Raw genomic sequence first — 1560 nt, forward strand, 5'->3', positions numbered from 1 at the left:
CAGGGCGAAGAGAGGGAGGGCAGGAGGCGGGCAGGAAGGGAATGAGGGCAGGCGGCAGGAGCAGCAGGGGCAGAGGAAACCAGAGGAGGCCGAGGCCAGGAAACCAGATCGGTTTCCTTTTAAGGGGCCAGGCCTGGGGCAGAAGATTTCTAGGGCATGCGATGCTGTCCCTAACCCCTGTGTGGCCCCAGAAGGGACCAGGATGGAGAGGCTGCACTCACCCTGGAGGGATCTCCTTCAGCCGGACATGATGTGCTTGACGAAGGCTAGGAAAGAAGATGAAAACCAGCTACTGGACTTACCTCCTCTCAGCTCTTTATTTCCCTCTCCCCTCCAGCCCCGTCCCCCTTCTCTACACTTCACATCTTCCCCACTGCCTTTCCTCCATTTTGTAATTTTTTTTCTCACTTGGGGGCTGGTGGGGAGAAGGAGGAAGAAGGAAAGAGACCTAAACTCTGCTGTGTCCACTCTTTGTGCTGATACTCCATTTAGAGGAAATGAGCTACATTATCTCTATGAATCCCCACAGTCTTGAGAAAGGTGCCGACACCACCCCCATTGCTCAGACGAGATCACTGAGGCTCGGGGAAGGTAAGTGACTTAATCAAGGTCACACAGCTAGTACAGCACAGCACTGTCCCTAAAACCCATGCTCCTTCCATCACACCAGGACGTTCACTCCCAGGATGGAAAAGAGCAGCGTCCTCTGGGAGTCCACCAAAGCCCCCCTGATGCACACACCTACCTGCCCAGCCCAGGCTGCGCCCACCCTCCCATCCTGGGTGCCCTGGGAAGCGACACGTGGCCTGATACCTTCGTAATTGATGCAGCCATTGGCATCCTCTTGCCCAGCTAACAGCTGCTCCACTTCAGCCTCAGTCATCTTCTCTCCTGGGGTGGGGGTGGGAGGTAGTGGGTTCTTTATTACAGATGACGAAGGAGGGACAGGCAAAACCCAAGTGCCCCCTTATGTCCGAAGGTCCAAGACTCCCTGGATCTGGGAAGTGGTTCACATCAAGCCTCCTCCAAGGGCTTTGGAAGGTGGGCCCAGGGGTATTAAGGCTCTCCCTGGTCCCTGAAACCTCTCATTCTGCCTCACAGGCCCCAGGGCCCCAGTGGCTGAGGCAAAGACAAGGACAGAAGAGCCGGGTCCCACCTCTCAGGCCTCAGTCATCACCCCTGCTCTGCCAGCCCGCTCTCCTTTGCTCTCACAAACCCTGGTACCCGCTGAGCAAACCCAGCTGGGGAAGGTTGCTACTCCCACAGAGCCCAGGGAGAAAGGGCCTGGGTCAGAATGTGATCCACAGGATGCAGGGATTCTTACATACTCCCAACCTATGCCACCGTGACACCGCCCCCCTCCGCCCCTCCCGACTCGGGCTTGTCTCTGCCCAGCGGGCATACCCAGGGTGGCAAGGACATGCCGAAGCTCAGCGCCCATGACCGTGCCGTTGCTCTCCTTATCAAAGACACGCAGCCCCTCCACGAAGTCCTCGTATGTGCCCTGCTCCTTGTTGCGGGAGATGTGCTGCAGGATGGGCAGGAATGTCTCAAAGTCGA

General features: G+C 57.4%; 1 protein-coding gene across 1 annotated transcript in view; it reads right to left on the minus strand.

The window, feature by feature from the left end:
* Positions 1–218: 218 nt before the first annotated feature.
* Positions 219–1560, minus strand: part of LOC103583623 (myosin light chain 4) — a gene marked incomplete at its 5' end in the record, with an annotated part of 6430 nt that continues 5088 nt past the window's right edge. The window contains 2 exons of the mRNA XM_008564888.1: positions 219–266; positions 814–891. Coding sequence (XP_008563110.1) covers positions 238–266; positions 814–891 — 107 coding nt within the window. The remainder of the gene's footprint in view (positions 267–813; positions 892–1560) is intronic.

Source organism: Galeopterus variegatus, unplaced genomic scaffold, assembly GCF_000696425.1.
Source record: "Galeopterus variegatus unplaced genomic scaffold, G_variegatus-3.0.2 Scaffold24931, whole genome shotgun sequence".
Classification (NCBI taxonomy): domain Eukaryota; kingdom Metazoa; phylum Chordata; class Mammalia; order Dermoptera; family Cynocephalidae; genus Galeopterus; species Galeopterus variegatus.